Source organism: Arvicanthis niloticus, chromosome 1, assembly GCF_011762505.2.
Source record: "Arvicanthis niloticus isolate mArvNil1 chromosome 1, mArvNil1.pat.X, whole genome shotgun sequence".
NCBI classification, from domain to species: Eukaryota; Metazoa; Chordata; class Mammalia; order Rodentia; family Muridae; genus Arvicanthis; species Arvicanthis niloticus.
In genome coordinates this window covers 165,037,737-165,053,757 of record NC_047658.1, presented here as the reverse complement: position 1 = coordinate 165,053,757, position 16,021 = coordinate 165,037,737, and the positions used below count along the sequence as shown (strand labels likewise).

General features: G+C 43.4%; 1 protein-coding gene and 1 non-coding gene across 3 annotated transcripts in view; one reads left to right on the top strand and one right to left on the bottom strand.

Annotated features, from left to right (window-relative positions):
• Positions 1-208: 208 nt before the first annotated feature.
• Positions 209-352, bottom strand: LOC117701511 (small nucleolar RNA SNORA48). Its single transcript, XR_004605753.1, has one exon. It is a non-coding gene; the product is annotated as a small nucleolar RNA SNORA48 (small nucleolar RNA).
• Positions 353-9,491: 9,139 nt separating this feature from the next.
• The window catches only part of Shtn1 (shootin 1), a 99,715-nt gene continuing 93,185 nt past the window's right edge, over positions 9,492-16,021 (top strand). Inside the window, exon 1 of one of the 2 annotated variants that reach the window (XM_034485539.2) lies at positions 9,492-9,881. In XM_034485539.2, coding sequence (XP_034341430.1) covers positions 9,824-9,881 — 58 coding nt within the window. In that variant the 5' untranslated portion in view covers positions 9,492-9,823. The remainder of the gene's footprint in view (positions 9,882-16,021) is intronic. The other variant, XM_034485531.2, reaches the window with a different exon arrangement.

Below are 16,021 nucleotides of genomic sequence, written 5' to 3'. Positions count from 1 at the left end.
ATTGTGGTGGCTCCCTCGGCAGGCTGGCTATGCCCCTGGGCAACATCCTACATCCATGCATCATGTAGTGGCGGAAAGAGGGTGTCTACGGACTGCCTGTGCCATGTGCTGGACAACAAATCTGTGAGTGGCATGGCACCTCCAGGTCTCTGTGTATCTTCCTCCTCCCGTACTGTGCTGCGTGGCTTTGATTTGATTTATTTGATCTTTATGAGTCCTAGGCATAAAACAGCTTTGGATACCAAGCCAGGCATCAAGCTAGGATGAACAAAGGACTGCCGTCTCCTCTGCCCCTGACTGATATAAGAACACCACTAACAACAAGATATCTCCTTGCCCATTGCCCGGGGGTGGGGGTGGGGAGGGGGGGCGGCAAAATATTCTTATCTTAGATCAAGTCATTTTTTATTGCTTCCCTTATTTTACATTATTATTTCATTTTATGTGTATGGGTGCCTTGCCTGCATGCATATCTGTGCACTATGTACATGCCATGGATACTAGAAGAGGATTTCAGATGTCCTGGAGCTACAGTTACAGGTAATTGTGAACTGCCATGTGGGTGCTGGGAACAGAACCTAGGTACTCTGGGAAAGGAGTAAGTGCTCTCAGTAGCTGAGTCATCTCTCTAGTACCCACTTTAATAGGGTAACATGATGTATTACTAATATATCTGAAATTTTTGGTTATTTTATTCATTCCATTCTGAGATTTCTCTATCACTACTGAATGTTTTTAAATTGAATTTATATTTGGTAAAGTCCATTTTTGTTGGTACTCATGCCCTTGGATTTTGCCCAGTATATACAGCCATATACTTACCACCCCTAGTACCAAATATTGAAGTTTTACCACCCTAAACTTCTCCACTGTAACTGGGTGTGGTAGCTCATACCTTTAATGCCAGCATTTAGGAGGCAGACATAGGCAGATCTTGAATCTGAGGCCAGTCTGGTTATCATAAAGAAGTCCCAGGCCAGTTGGATTGTATAGTGCAACCCTGGCTAACAAATGAAAAGTCTGCAATACAGACCCTTTGTGTTCTGCCTCTTCCTCTCCCTCAGCACCAAGGAAACAATTTATAGGCTGTTTCTCACTCTGAAGTTCTGGATTTTCAGGATGCTGCAGAAATTGAGTCAGTCTGGGTCGCTGAGCTTTGTGAAGTACATTTCAAATCTATGTGTTTGGGGCTGTGGAGATGGGAGTGTGTGAAGTGTTTCCTGTACAGTGTAGGGGTCCAAGGCTGTGGAAATGGGAGTGTGTGAAGTGTTTCCTGTATAGTGTGGGGGTCCAAGTTTGGATCTCCAGCACACATACAAAAGCTGGGTGCAGCAGTGAGTCTGTAACCCTAGCACTGAAAGAGAGAGAGAGAAGATAGAAAGATGCTGGGAACTTACACAGTCAATCTAGTTGAGAAGATGAGCTCCAGGATGAGCTCCAGGTCATCATCAACATCTGACCCTGCACACACACACATGTACACATGAATACTCACATGTACACACACAGTACACAAATACACACCTGTACACACATGCACAGATACACACATGCACTCACATGCACATACACGCACAAATACACACATGTGTGCACTCATGCAGATGCACACATGCCTAGAAAAACACAAACACATAGATGCACACACATGCATGTACACATGCATATGCACATGCACGCACACAAGCACAAATACACACATGTACTCACATGTACATACATGTACAAATACATGCATGTACACACATACCTGCACACACAAACACACATACATGCACACCACACACATGTGCACATGCACACACACACATGCATGTATATGCACACAAACACACATACGTGCATGCTCCCTGCACACACACACACTCAGAATTGTTCATACTTTCCATGTATCAGTAGCTCAGTTTTTTTTTTTTATGAAGAACATATTCACACATTCCATTCTGCGTCTATACCACAATTCATTTATTCATTCACCAGTTGAGGGACATCTTATTTCCAGTCACTAATGATTAAGGATAAAGCTTTGGAAACATTTACACATGGATTTTTCTGTGAACATTTATTTTCAATTCACTTTGGCAAATATGTGGGCATGAGTTTGATAGCTTGTAGGGGAAATATATATGTAATTTAACAAAGAACTGCTAAGTTGTTTTCCAAAGTGTCTGTGCTTTAAAACTACTCCAACAATTCAGAGTTCCTGTTGCTCTTCTTTCTTGTCTGCACTTAGTGTCATTCTTGTTTAAGTTTAGCTGTCCTAATGGACAGGTAATATTTCACTGTTGCTTTCTTGCTCGGACCCAAGGACTTGACTCAGAGGGTAAGAGCACTTGGTGCACTAGTGTGAGAACTTGTGTTCAAATCCCAGCACCCATGTAAGAAGTTGGACAGAGGCACACTTGCCTTTAACCCCAGAGCTATCAGGTGCAGAGGCAGGAGGATGGCTGAGGAAGACCCTGTCTCAAAGGAATAAAGGAGAGAGTAATAGGCAGACCACCAGCATCTTCCCATGGCTCTGTGATGCACAGTTATGTGAGCCCACACATATATGTGCACATATAACACACATAAACATAAAAGCAAATAAAAAATGTAAAGAAACTTTTGGGAAGCTGGTGACATCACTCAGTGACAGATGGTTGCCTGTTATGCATGAGGCCCTGGGTTCAATCTTCCACATCACACATAAACAAATTTAAGGGGAGCATAGAATCTGTTAATACTTTTTTGGTAAATTAATAGATTTGTTTTTTAAAATTGTTGAGTTTTAAGAGGTTTCTTCTATGTTTAAGGTATAGATATTTCCTCACCAAGTATGTAACTTCTAAATATTTTCCTAATACATGACACGTCTTTGCAAGCTTCCATTGCCTTTAATTTTGATCAAACCTAAACTACACACACACACACATTATTAATAATATTTTGGTGTTATATTTAAGAAATCTCAGATCTAAGACTATACAGATTTTCATTTCATTTTAAAAGTTTTTTTTTTAAATTTCACTATTTTAAGGTTTAATTTAAAAAATTGTCAAATGTGAGTGAGTACATTGTCTTAGTTAGGGTTTCTGTTGATTCAAAGAAACACCATGACCCAGAAGCAAGTTGGGGAGGAAAGGGTTTACTTTGCTTACATTTCCATATTGATATTCATCACTGCAGGAAATCAGGACAGGAACTCATGCAGGGCAGGAACCTGGAGGCAGGAGCTGATACAGAGGCCATGGAGGGGTGCTGCTTACTGGCTTCCTCCCCATGGATTGCTTAGCCTGCTTTCTTATAGAATCCAGAACCACCAGCCCAGGGATGGCACCACCCACAAAGGGCTGGGTCCTCCTTCTTGATCAGTAATTGAAAAATGCCTTACAGCTGAGTCTCATGGAGGCATTTTCTCATGAGGCTCCTTCCTCTATCATGACTCTGGTTTGTATCAAGTTGACACACAAAATCAGCCAGTGCATGCATGGTATGCATGTATGTTTGTGTTTATGTATGTATATGCATGTGTTTTTGTCTGTGTATGTGTGTTTATGTATATGTGAATGTGTCTCTTTATGTGTGTGTGTTTGCAAGTGTGTGTTTGTGTTTATGTGTGTGTATGTGCACATGTAGAAATTAGAATTGGTTTTGGCCTTCCTCCTTTACTGGGTTCCAGGGTATGCTGCTTAGTTCTGTTGTTGTTGTTGGTTGACCCTAACTAGAGTCATCTGGAGGAAGGACTTTCAACTGGAGAATTTCCTTCCTTGGGTTGGCCTGTGAGCAAGCCTATGGGACATTTATTGATTGGTAACTGATGTAGGAGGGGTGTTTCCTCCCCTGGGCAGGTGGTCCCGGGCTGTATAGAAAGCAGGCTGAGCAAGCCATGGGTGCAAGCCAGCAAACGAATCCCATGCTCTCTGTTTGGCTCTCTCCATGATGGACTGAAGTTGAGAAGTATAAATCAGATAAACTCTTTCCTTCCTCAGCTGCTTTCAGTCACGTTTATCTTAGCAACAGGAAAGCTATCTAGGACCTGAGAACTAAACTCAGGCCACCAGGCTTGTGTAGCTTGACACCTCGTCAGCCCTTATATTTTGGTATTAAAGCTTAATTTGTTCCTCATCTATAAAGCCTATGTTGATGTTTTTGCTGGGTTTGCATGTGAGTTTCCACATGTGCTAGTGCCATTTGTTGAAAAGGTTTACTGTGTGTATGGCATCTGTGCACTTGTTTATGTGTGTGTTAGTGTGTGGCATATGTGTACATATGTGTTGTGTGTGTGTGCGTGTGTGTGTGCGTGCGCGTGCGCGCATGTGCATGCATGGGTTTGGAGGTAGGGGTTTGACAGCTGTGTTTTCTTTCATCCATTGCTTTCCACTTTATTACTTTCTTGTTTTGAGACAGCCTCTCACTGACCCTGAAGGTCACCTATTCACTAACCTGGCTGTCACTGAGACCCAGGGATCTACCTGTCTCCATCACCCCATGTTGGTGTTACAGACCATGGTGTTACAGTACCTGGCTTTATGTGGGTGTCGAGGATTAGAACTTAGGTACTCAAGCTTACACAGAATCAGCACTTTATCCATTAACCCATCCAATACCCTTTTGAGTAACTTTGAAAACAATTCAACTGTTTTCACAGTATATACTTCTGGGATGGTCACTGTGTCCAGTGTCTGTCCAGTGTGTCTTTCCTTCTGCCTGTCCTACATTGCCTTGGTTCCCATAACTCTACAGTTAGTTTTGGGAATGTTGTTCTCTTTTTCAGAATTATCTTGACTTTTCTAGATCTTTCGGATATTAGTGTTAGTTTTGGAATTAGCAGATTGATCTTTACGGACTTGAGGCAATTTGGGGCTGTGATTGCACGAAATCTACAGAACAAATTAGGGGAATAGACATTTTGGAGTGTTCAAGTTCATGAACATGGTATATCTATTCATTTAAATCTTTGCCTTCATCAATGCCTTGCACTTTATAGCAATCGGATCTTCCAGAAATTTTGCTAGATCTACAGCAAAGCTCTTTATTTCCATGTGCAGCATGTTTCCTTCTGAAGCTGCCTTTGTTAACTGGAGGGAGAAGAGGGAGGCGCACTGGAGAGCAAATCAGGATGCATGCATGCCAAGCAGGTGCCCAGGATGCACTCATGCCAAGCAGGTGCCTACGAGGCAGCTGTATCCTCAGCCCTCTTCGGTTACTTTGAAGGCATGAATGTTAGGTTTAGTTTAAGCATTTGAACTGTGATGTCCCCGGATGTGGTCCATATAACCAGATAGTATCATTTATAAATAGAAATATACTAATAACAGCACAACTATCTAAGAACTTAAGAATTGCTAATTATTCACTGATATGCTGGAATGATGTGGAATATGTGTTAAACTGAAACCAATTAAGCATACATGAAGTACTGTTTAGTAAATAGTAGAAAATTTTTACACAAATATTTGAAAAATTAAAAACATTTGTATAAGAATCATTAATTTAATAGTTACTTATTTAAGTCTTCTTCCTATGGAAATTGTATATATATATATATATATATATATATATATATATATATATATATATATAATGTGTGTGTATACATGTGTATGTATATGTATGTATATTTGAAACAGTATCTCTTTATGTATTTCTGACATTCTCTGTGCAACCAGACTGGCCTTGAACTCAGGGAGACCTGTCTATCTCTGACTTTGATTTAAAGCTGTATACCACCATATCCATCCTGTTTTTGAAAAGGGTATTTCTTTGTATTTCTGGCTGGGTGAGAAATATGTAGCTCCAGCTGGCCTTGAGTTTAAGGCTGATAAAACTGCCTCTCTGCCGCTCAAACGATGGAATTCCAGGTGTGCGTCACCATGTCTGGCTCTGTGAATCTTTAAAGACAAAAGAAAACCTTGGGGCTGGAAAGATAGATATGCCAATGGTTAAGAGCACTTTCTGCTCTTTTAGAGGACTTGAGTTCAGTTCCCAGCATCTACTTTGGCTAGCTCACAATCACCTATAACTCTAGTTCTAGAGAATCTGACACCATCATGGGTACCCCACACACAGTATACATATCATCAAAAATAAAGTAAATCTTAAAAATTATCAGCTTTATTGAACTGTATTTCACCCGCAATCAAATTCTGGATGCTAACAAGGTGTACAACATCATTAATGAAAATAACTAAAGACTTTACTAAATGGACAGAATGTACAATTCTAATTTTGAAGATATCCATAGTTATGCAACCCAACATACAATAATATATTTTAGTTTATCCCCCACCTCCAATGCACATGCCTGTCAGGAGCCATTTTCTATTTTTCCCTTCTTCTCATCCCCAGTTCTATCTAAATCATTAGTCAACTTTCTTTATGTGTTTGTTTGTTGTGGGCATTTTAGACAAAGGCAACCACGCAGCAGTTAGTTTTTTCTGACTGCTTCCTTGCACATAGGATAATGTTTTTCAGGGTTTGCCCATAATGGGCCATGTATCACAACTTTGTTTCTTTGCATTGCCAGGAAACATTCAAATGTTACTATTTTTACATCATTGTTAACTTTATGGTAAATGAAGTACTCTGCAGGCACGTCTCTAAGGATTGACTCCCTGACACAGAATGAGTGGGTCAAAGAGGACAAATCTCTATATCACAGTGTTATCTGCATAGTCCAGAAGACTACATACATTGTAATTACCAAAAAGCAAACCAGTACTAAATAGCCTCACTGTGCTCAGATCTCCACCTCTTTCCCCAGTTGTTCTGCCTTCTATCTCTAGAGACAGCCATAATCCCATGTTTGTTACAAGTCTTTTGTTCATCTTTAGGGGGTACCTCCAGGCCTCATATATGTGTATATGTATAAATATACACATTTCAATATGTTTTAAATTTGATGTTGTTTGATGGTTACTAACAGCGTCAATGCAACGAAACACAAATCCCCATATGTATTATTAAGCAGAACAAAAACTAATTATATAACTCTATCCTTTCCATCAATATTCATGTCATATAAATAAGTCATTGCAACAGAAGCTCTGTATCCCAAGAAGTAAATCTAATAGGCAGCCTAATAATTTATAGCATGCCCTCAGGATAATAGGGCATTGTTTTTCAGGTGGCTATTTTAATTCAAAGAGGGGGTACATGGGATTCATTTCAATGAGCTACATATTCAGTGTGAGGCCAAAACATTTCAGTTTGACACTCTCAAACTCCCCAGACTTCATGCCGTCATTGTCCTTGGAGTTGAGAATTCTATCAGCCATTTAAAAGAGTGGGGATTTGTATAACAATCTAAATATCAATGGGGCACCCTGCTTCCCCGTGATGGAGCTGGAGAAGGTACTTCTGGTTCCTTGGGTTTGGTCATAGACGGGTCTATGGGTCCCTTGAGTCTAACAAGTTTCATGACTGCCCTACAAAAGCTAGGTAGTTATTATTGGACACTTGAATCTCCTGGATGTGTGTGTGTTTCTGGAAATAAAGTATCATTCACTTCACAAAACACCTGGTGGCAGCCCATCCTCATATGGTCACCCAGTTGGCTAAAAACTTTCATATCTCCTGCCTTTCAAGTCTGAGGACTAAAAAGGCAACCCCAGGAGGAAGACCATGTGATTGTCTTTTGAGATCATTGAAGGGACTGTAGCTAGCCCGGGCATGTCAAGCCTGGCTCTGGCAGGCCTTGCCCTTCTCCTCTATTCCCTCTGTCTTGCTAAAAACCATTAGATTACATTCGTAAAGCTAGCCATCAAGGTCCATTCCCTTATTTAGCCACTTATTCCTCCTGAGGTGGACTATCAAGGTCCAGCTATCTAGGTACTGAAGTCCAGTAATCAAAAGCCCCTTCGGTTCACCTAATTTGCATGCCCAATTAAAATTAAACATCTCATCCTAACAAGGGGTTTCTCTTTTTACCTTTAGAAACCACTATTTTCCTAAGGGCCATGTCTGTCTCCTATCTAGAGGCTGTCCTTTGTCTCTCTGGGACAAAGAACCCTTCCCCCCTCCCCTGTTCCTTTTTCCTTCTCCTTCACCCTCTATCTCCTTTCTGTCTTTGGCTCTTACTCCCTGCCCTTTGAACCATTGGAGCATATCTTTGTGCACAGAACTTGGTCTTGGGTGTCCTGAGCCTATACCAATCTTTATGGTCATCATTGTAGATGACTGCAAATATTTTGAACTATCTTATGAAACATTACAAACATTACAGGAAGGGCCGAATAGCAAAATCCCCACACTGAAGTAATTTCATAAAGTTTCATTTTTCATTCTTTTTATTTAGAAATCCACATTACCACTACAGACCACCCGAACGATTAAACTGTGCATTCTAAAATGCTACATTGCCGTTTATTAAAAGGGAAAAGCCTTTTCTGATTTTTCAAAGGTCACTTCAAGATGGTATGTATAACGGGTACCAGAAAGATATTGGTAATAGGATCTTTGCGAATATCAATACACTTCTCCATCTCCTGGCCAGGGACACTACCAGCCGAGTTGGGGTGTTTGCCTAAACTGTAACGTGAGGAATGGAGTCTTGCACTGGTTTTCTACGTGAGTTTAAGAGATGATGAGGAAAACGAAGAATGTGCAGAAGGCTTACTTAACCTGGATTTATCTCGAGCGCTTAATGATTGGAATAAAGAACCGTGCTTTTCCCAGCTTGTAATTAGCAACCATAACACCTGTAATCATAAAAACAAAAATCCCTCGGCGCAGAGCAGGCGGCATACCTATCCATCCGGTCCACCTTCAATAAGGTGGACCGGATGGATTGTGGGGCCTTAGCGCATGCTAGACAAGCACTTCTATTCTTTAGTCTGGATTTGATGTTGTGGTCAAATTCCTCTCCCTGTTCAATTTTTTAAATGCTAAGAGAGTATACTTTATTATTTCCATTCTTTAGACCGATTCCAGAGTGCGGGAGATTCAAGCAAATGTTGGTAGAACTAGAGTTGGAGAGAGCAAGCCGACCTGGATAGGTTTGCCGGGTCTACCCCAGAGTTGGGTGTAAACAACACTGAGGGTCCTTAAGAGGGGCAAGGACTGTGTTCTGTCCTTACACACTAGGCCCCTGACATGCAACAAAGTGACCTTGGGTATTCAGAGTGCAGTGCCAGCCACCCCAAGACGGAAGATCCTCCCACCGGAACCAGATGATCTTCCCTGCAGTTCAGGGCTGGCTAGGCACGTGAGGCAAGGCCCAGGTTCTGACACCTCTGACACCGGCCTCTTCATACGCTGGAACTGTGACCAGACTGCCACGCCCATCACCTCCCCTCTCCCAAAGACAGTGCAGTGATTCAATTAGCCAGACAACCCGCAACATGCACTTGCTTGGTGGGCAGGTGCTTGGTGTAGAACAGAGGGTTTTCCAGCCCTGGCTCCAGAGAGCAGTGCGTGAGATTGGGGCAGGACCGTCTGGGGTGGTGAACCCGGGGAACCCGGGGCGAGTCTCCTTGGTGCGCGCCTCGGGGTGGGAAGCCGGGCGCAGCGGCGGCCTTAGCAGGACCGCACACAACCACCTGGGAGGATCGCAGGCGCCACAAGGCCACAACACTTGACCCGCCTCCAGCGGCCCACGCCCCTCCCGGGCCCGGCGCCCAGGCCCGCCCGCCGCAGGTGGGGCAGCCAGGGCCCGCGAGTAGGTGCGTGGGATGATCTCACCGCGTGCGGCGCGCCAGGAGGAGGAGGAGCGGGAGCGATCCCAACTTCCGGGTAGTGCAGCCGCACGCCGCGCCACCGGCATCTTGCTTTCTGCTCCCCCTCCCCCGTGTCCCCCTCGCCTCTCCCTCCTTGCCTTTTATCCCCAGCCCCACCCGCCAAAATGAACAGCTCGGACGAGGAGAAGCAGCTGCAGCTCATCACCAGCTTGAAGGAGCAAGGTAGGTGGGCCGGCTGGCGCAGGTGCGGGGCAGCGGCCTCGGGCAGGACAGCTCTGGGCGCAGCCGCAGGTGCCAGCGGCGACCGGGGGACCGTGAGGCCGCCGCGGTCAACCCGCAGCCCCACGCGCCAAGCAGCGCCCTGCGCGGAGGAGCTGCAGCGAGCGTCTTCCCGCAGTGGGATCGTGCGCCCCGCAGGACTAGGGCGCGCGACCGGGGCGAAGGGACACGCGTCGGGCGTGGACAGGGTCAGGGCACGCACCCCAGTCCACGCGGGAGTAGCGAGCGGGGCAGGATCGCTGGGTGCGGGGTAGTCGCTCAGCTGGCCTGGCTCCTAGCTGAGGCCCCACCCTTGCACACTTTGGGGTTCCTGGGCCTGCAGCGTTCCTTTCTTTTGGGTTCGGTCTAGTTCCTTTTTCTTTACCCAGCTGGGATTTTTCAGTGCACCGATGTGTTCTCATCACTTCCCATTTTTAGCAATTTATTAGTCAGCGAGTCGACACCCTGCCTGTGTGGGGCTTAATGAGGGAGCGAGGCTGGAGGAGCTGGAAAGCTATGCCGTTTGTCATTTTGCCTTCTTTTCTCTACTGCTTGGTAGCTAAGGATCGCCATCAGCACATTTGTGAACAAAGCAAGATCCTAGAGACAGTTAACCTGACACACTTTAAAAATATCACAATTAACTATCCTGCTCAAAGGGAGGTTTGAGAATATGGGTCAAGAAAGAGGAGCTGCACAGGTTTGGGAAGTGAAAGTGTGCAGGTCATGCTCTTTGCTGCAGGACTTGCTGACACTGGAAGGGCCCCTGCTCAATGGTGTTTCCATCTTCTCAGTTCTCCAGGAAGTTGGTGTCTTCCCATTCTTGGGTCTTGTGACTAAGCCAAGATGGCTTAAGAGGTCCTAGCAAGAACTTGAGCTGCTTGCTGCTCTTCAAATCCATCAGCCTCAACTTCCGCAGAAAGATCTCTGCAGTTCTGTGCTGTGTGACCCCAAGGGAGTTACCTAACCTCCCTGAAATGGATGTAGCACTTCCCTATGTGGCATCTAGAAACCCAGAATGGGTGTTAATTGCTTTCACTTTCCTCTCTCATCCACAATTAGCCTGAAGTCAGCCCACATCACACCTGTGACTCAGTAGATGGACAGAATGCCTTATTTGGAATCCCTCAAGTTTTTTTTTTTTAATTGGAAATTGGATTTGACTAGTATTTATTTTTAATAACACTTTCCCATGTCTCACAACCGAAGACTTTTGATTCATTTCTCTGGACTTAATGAAAACTTTCAGCATTAGTTAATACCAGAGCTTTTGATGGATGGTCGTTTTGCAAATGATTATAAAACAAAATAAAATGTTTCCTTTTATTATTATTGTTATTATTGTTAATTATAATTATTGTAATTCTCAGAGTTCGCTAACAGTGACCACACCTGCACGCATCTCCTCTGGCCCTTGGCTGGATTGATGTTTGAAGAAGGGAGGATTCCTAAGTGTCGAGCTCTTTCTGTTGTGTTATACTGGAAAACAAATCCATGGCCTTGGTATTTCTAAAGGTTCTGTTTTCCTGATGAAGGCATACCAGGAGTAATAGAACTTAGGCTTGTGTCTCTTGAGAATACTCTTGGTTTTGGACATTGAACTGTTCACATAGAGTTTCTCACCAAATATGGTGAGATTTTTATATCTTAAAACCAGACTGCGTTAAAGACTTACTTAAGAGTGTTTTATGTCTGTTTTACCTGTGGAATTAACTGGGAAGTTGGGGATTTGAGGTGTAAACATGGCAACCAGGTCTTTGAGTACACCAGTATTATGGTCAGTTTTTTTTTTTTTTTTTAGTGGTGATGGTGGGCTGTTGCCATGGTGAATCATAATAATTTCAATCTCCCAAATTAATATCAACAGGGAGAACATTTTTTGGTTGGATGCTCTGTTTTTTTTTTTTTCCTTGTTCACTGCTAATGTGTTTATGTTTTCTTTTCTTTAACAACTACCAATTACTTAACCATGCGAGAGGCCCCAGTTCCAGACCATAGATAGTGAATCAGATCATCCTGACTCTTAGGAAGTTTCTAGTCTGGTAGACAGACAGTCATTAATCAAAGAGGCATGCAAGTCAATAGACTAGTATTGTTGCTAAGATGGGTTCCTAGGAATGAACTGTTGGATTTGATGGTATGAGTTTTATGATGTTATGTCATTCAGTACACAGCACTCCTCTGTCAATAACTGTGCCAGTTTCTGTTCCCCCAGCAAAGCCCTCGTCATCAAACACCAGTTAACACGGGCTGACAGTAGCCATCAGCTGGACAGCCTGAAAGGTTTCTGAGTATCTGCCATCAGAACTGGCAACATGCCTCCTTTAAAATGTACATTGCTCCAGCCGCTAGTGAAGTTTGAATCTTTACCTATTTATTGGCCATTTTGGTCTTCTCATGCAGTTGCCCCCTTGATGAGTTTTAAGTCTACAACTCAAACCTGTTCCTCAAAGAAGGGTGTTCAGGAGTGAGGCTGCTGTGTGAACTGCAGAGCTGACAACAGCCTTCTCTAGTGGGAGCCTTCAGTGTTGAGAATAATATTGTGCTTGACAAAAGTTGTGAAATGCATTGACGGAGTCTGTCATAATATGAACAATCTCTAATTTATATGTACCACTCCGCGGGCTCTGTGTCTTATAAGTCACACCCCCTTCTGAATTACTCCACAACATTCTATGTTCTCGTCTACTGAATGGTATAATTAGGTATATTATGTCTTTCTAGAAAGTTATATTATGTCCCTTAAAAAAAAATTAGCCAGTGTGTGATTTTTTTTTTTTTTTATGTTCAAGCAGATGCTGAGGTAATGAGGTAATTCTCCTTTTGTCTTCTCCCCCCCTCAGGCTTTATTTTATTGGGCTGATTGACACTGTTAATGCACGGAGAAATGGCAACTTAGGATACTATTTCTGATGCATATTCCCAGCTATCAAAGTGGACATTTCCCTTACAAAACATCATACAATTTTCTCTCTCTGTAGAATTCTTTTGGAAAATGATAGACTTAGTTCAGCATTTGTTGAAGGTGCATGGCTGTCTGGGTGATTCATTCAGCATGCATACACTGAATATTCATAGCCAGGCATTGGGCTTAGGCAGCAGAAACCAGCAAGTAAGACCAGGTCCCTGATGGTAGTGACTTCTGGGTCTGGAGATGGTATTAAATCCAGGAAGTGTGTCTGATTGGCTTATGTGGGTCATAGATTTTGGTCTTTTGGTCAATGAGTAGCTTGAGTGGAGTCCTCTATACCACACACACCACACCACACACACACACACACACATACATACACATATACACATACATACCACACCACACACACCACACACACACACACACACACATATACACATATACACATACATACCACACCACACACACCACACACACACACACACACCACACACACACACCACACACCACACACATACACACCACACACACATATACACACACACCACACACACCACACACACCACACACACACATACACCACACACACCACACACACATATACACACACACCACACACACACACCACACACACACATACACACACCACACACACACACATATACACACACACACATATACACACACACCACACACACACACCACACACACACATACACACACCACACACACACACATATACACACACACACATATACACACACACCACACACACACCACACACACACATACACACACCACACACACACCACACACCACACACACACATACACCACACACATACACACACCCCACACATACACACACCACACACACATACCACACACCACACACACACACACACACCACACACAGACACACACACACACCACACACAGATACCACACATACATAAATACACATATACACACCACACACACATACACACACACCACACACACATAAATACACATACACGCACCACACATACATACATACACACATACACATACCACACAAACACACACACACACACACACACACACAAAATCCATGGATTACCATTAGTGTTCAAAACAGAATGGGACACCAGCATTGAAGGGCCTGACCCAAATGGCAGGTAGCTGTTAGACTGGTCAACATAGCAAGGCAATGCTGTTTGGAACTTGGTGATGGTGATGTGTGGTTGTCATTTCACAGCATGGATGTGGGTTTTTTCGATTTCTTCTTTCTCTCTTTCCCTTCCCCCTTTCTTCCTTCTCAGTGCTAGGGATGGAATCTAAACCTTTACACATGTTAGTATTCCACTACTGAACCCTTCACCCTTCACCCTTCACCCTTCACCCTTCACCCTTCACCCTTCACCCTTCACCCTTCACCCTTCACAATGTTCTCAGAAAGGGCCAATGACAACAAATCCAAAAGCCATGGTGATTCCTGGGTAAATTCTATGGTAAGATTTTTATTTTTATCTTTTGAGACGTACATGTAGGCCTCAAACCCTATGTAGCAGATGATGGCCTTGAACTCCCGGTCCTCTGCTTTCCCTTCCAAGTATTGAGATTGTAATACAAGCCTGTAGGCTCGTATCACCACATCCCAGTACAGATGCTGGTCAACACAGGGCTGACTCTTAAGGTTCAGCTTCTTCCTACAGCAAGCTAGTGACTCATGGGTGATTTTCCAGGGTTCCTTTGGCTTCTAGGGGAGAAATCTATGGGGGCATTATTGTAATTAAAAGGGTCCAGTCTGTCTCATGGCCACATGTGTATGGGAAGCTGAGTTACTGCACTGGGAGATGCACCCAGAGTCACTCAGCAGAAGGCATTTGGAAATGACAAGGGTGCCTTGGCTACATGCATAAACTTGGTTTTTCAGCAATGTTTTTCTGAGTATGGTCCAAGAAGTGCCTGTTTCTGAGTCACCAGGTGATCATAGTTTACTCTCAAGGTCAGTGAACTCTGCTGAGGTGTTGGCAACTAGGCCCCCAGGAGATGGACCTTCAGGGACTGGAGCCATGACTGCTGCTTAACCACCCCCACCCCCCAGATTGGAGCCATGACTGCTGTTCAGAGCCCCCCACCCCCCATAGCTGTTGCTCAGAGTGCCTCCCTCAGGACTGGAGCCATGGCTGCTGCTCAGAGCACTCTCTCCATTAACACTACTTCCAGGGAATGGGATCCCCCTTTTGTTTATAAAATATTAACTTATAAACTAAAAGAAAAATGTATAATATTATTTTTCTTCTAACCCGTTGTTTCCCAATCTGTGTTTTCTATCTCTCTATAGAGAGGGAATTTTATGTACCCTGATCTTGATAATAATGCTTTTGGTAATGGACTAGAATTAAAGGCATGTGTATCAATTTGTATTAGTTTATTGTAGACATAGATTGTTACATGTAGAAATAGAAATAGGTCTATGTTTATGATATATATATATATGCATATATGCATGCACACTTATGGATACATACACACACTATATATATATATACACACACATATATATGTATATATATATGTATGTATGTATGTATACATATATATATTCATTCAGAACATGGGTGCTAATAATATCCTCTGATTAAAAAAAAACATGGTCAGTCCCCAATGGAAATGACTGGTTTTCCAGATACCCAAATATGCCAGATGAGCCTGGAACATTCCATGGTTCTCAAACCTAAGGAAGTGCTTCAACTGATAAGCTCACGTGATGGGACTGTCACAGTTCAAGAGTCACAGGAGCCAATGAGAGAGTTGTTCACTGGCCAAAGTTGGAACAGTTGAAAGCAAACAAGATATATAACACAGAACACAAAGCACTGTGTGTGATGAAATGAGTGTAGGATATGAATAAAATGGCATCTTATCTCTGGTTTTCCCTTTAAAATCTTGAAGTCTCATGTACTCTTGAGGAAAACATCAGATTCTACCCAAAGCCTGAGCTACACTCCTTAAAACTGCCCAGTGTCTACCAAGGGAAAGGCAGCAATCTGGGCGTGGCGGTGTCAAAGGAACACGTGGGGTCAGAGTCAACCTCTGCTATACAGTGACTTTGAGGCTAACCTAGGCTACTTGAGACCTTGTCCCTCTCACCTCACTGACAAAAACTCCCAAACTAAACAACCCCAACTCCAAAACCAAAAAGC